General features: G+C 44.0%; 1 protein-coding gene across 1 annotated transcript in view; it reads right to left on the bottom strand.

The window, feature by feature from the left end:
- Nucleotides 1–2,500, bottom strand: part of spryd3 (SPRY domain containing 3) — a 45,661-nt gene that overhangs the window by 39,302 nt on the left and 3,859 nt on the right. The window contains exon 2 of the mRNA XM_060894057.1: nt 1,782–1,909. Within this exon, the coding sequence (XP_060750040.1) occupies nt 1,782–1,909 (128 nt within the window). The remainder of the gene's footprint in view (nt 1–1,781; nt 1,910–2,500) is intronic.

Here is a 2,500-nt window from a genome sequence, read left to right on the forward strand (position 1 = left end):
TTAGTTCAAGGAATCGACTCCAAATCGCTGAGGATGACTCTTAGTTCAGGGAATCGACTCCAAATCATTGAAGCTGACTCTTAATTCAGGGAATCAACCCCAAATCATTTAGGCTGATTCTTAGTTCAGGGAATCGACTCCAAATCATTGAAGCTGACTCTTAATTCAGGGAATCAACCCCAAATCATTTAGGCTGATTCTTAGTTCAGGGAATCGACTCCAAATCATTGAAGCTGACTCTTAGTTCAGGGAATCAACCCCAAATCATTGAGGCTGACTCTTAGTTCAGGGAATCGACTCCAAATCATTGAGGCTGACCTTTGTCTAGGGAATCAACTCCAAATAGTTAAAGCTGACTCGGAGAACGGGAGTCGACTCCAAATCACTGAGGCTGACTCTTAGTTCAGCGATTCGACTCCAAATCGTTGAAACTGCCTCAGAGATGAAGGAATCAACTGCAAATCGTTGAGGCTGACTCTCAGTTAATGGAATCAACTCCAAATCGTTGAAGGTCACTCTCATTTCAGGAAATCGACTACCACTTATTAAAGCTGACTCACAGTTCAGTGAATCAACTCTTTTTTAAGACGTGACAGTGAACACACAGCCATGCTGAAATGCACCTGCACAATAAAACCCACTCAGCCAGGAATAATACAGCAGAGTTATTACAAAACTGTCTACACGCTATCTGACCTCCACGGTCACAATTTTTGTCTCCAATTGAATGTGACAGTGACATGGAAAATATGGCATTTTAGGTTTTTTGGAATTCGGGACACTGTGTTGTGCAAAGACAGTTTGTTTCTTTTTCCGATACGTCAAATGTGCCTTTCATCTTTTGCTGAGCGAAAGAACACAAGCGGCCCATAACATTTGCTGAGATTATAATTATTTCAATCAGTGAGGTTTTGCGAGAGGCCTTATTTGCATTGTTGAGAAGAGCTGATGGCTCTGCATGCACACACACACACACACACACACACACACACACGCCGCTTTTCTACAGTGTGTGCAAGTGTGGGTGTGGGGATTAGTACTTACAGTGGCATTTCTAAAGAAGCCATTTAAGCCATTAACTACACTAACGCTGCGTGCGCAGGTGCACAGAAACAGACAAAGCGGCCTGAGCTGGAGGAATACTAGGTTAGGAAGGAAGATAAATGAACGCTGTTCTTTTCTGAGACGCTATTTAAGACGAGAAATAAAACGGAAAGCTGTGCGATTGTCTTCCATTAGTTTTCCATTAGTATTTAATTAAATCTGATCGAAAGTGATTGAACAAGGCCAAAGCTGTAGGAATTAAATTATGTACGCAGATCTGATACATGGAATTTTTTGCCTATTTATGGTCAGTTCTAGTCCGTGTTGGTCGCTGTGGGACTTTTGCTTCCTTTTGCTTGTGACTGATGCTTCCACTACTGAATACTGAAAATCACGACTCTAAGTTCTTCGACTGACACATCGAGGGATATGGGGAGGTGAAAAAGACGTTAAAAGAAAGCGAAAGAATGTAGCCGAAGGAAGTCAATTCTATTTTTTCTAGATTTGATTCTTTCCATTAGTAACAATGTAAAAGCACTGAAGCTGTTCATCTTCTCGAATTATCTCGTCAATCAAGCAGTGATGACTAGATGACTACTAAGTGCTTCTGGTCAGACTTTCCACACTTGTCTGAATTCCTAGATTTGTTATGTGCTTCAAATACAGTGTGTCTGGCAGATACATAAATACCTGATGACTCATACGGGTTCCGAAACCCAGACAGTCATCAGACGCACCTCAAAGTGTCTCCGTCCTTCACCATGCGTTTGTAGCGCTCCTGGTAACGCACGGCACGTACTTCCCTTATTTCTCGAATCCGTCGCCTCCAGTTCAGGATCCTGTAGTGTAAATTGATGTCGTCCATCTTGGCCCAGGGAGAGAAAAGAAAAACAGTGGAAAAAAAAAAACACATCAACATTGTTTAGAATTCTTGTGCCGGGGAAAGATGTTTAGAGAATGCAGTCAAGCTGCAATCTATTGTCTAAACTAATTACTGCATAAAACAGGCCACAATAATCTTTCCTTGACTGATATTCCAGAGGCATGAGACGGCTTTGATGGAGCGAACGAGTCAAGTGACAACTAGTCTGTCATAACGAAGAAAACGGTTTTTTAACTGTTCTGTCTGACTGATCCGGTCAAAGATCCGGTCACACACACACTCTCCCTCACACACACACACACACTCTCCCTCACACACACACACACACGCTCTCCCTCACACACACACACACGCTCTCCCTCACACACACACACACGCTCTCCCTCACACACACACACACGCTCTCCCTCACACACACACACTCTCCCTCACACACACACACGCTCTCCCTCACACACACACACGCTCTCCCTCACACACACACACGCTCTCCCTCACACACACACACACGCTCTCCCTCACACACACACACACGCTCTCCCTCACACACACGCGCTCCCTCACACACACGCG

Source organism: Tachysurus vachellii, chromosome 19 (genome assembly GCF_030014155.1).
Source record: "Tachysurus vachellii isolate PV-2020 chromosome 19, HZAU_Pvac_v1, whole genome shotgun sequence".
NCBI lineage: Eukaryota > Metazoa > Chordata > Actinopteri > Siluriformes > Bagridae > Tachysurus > Tachysurus vachellii.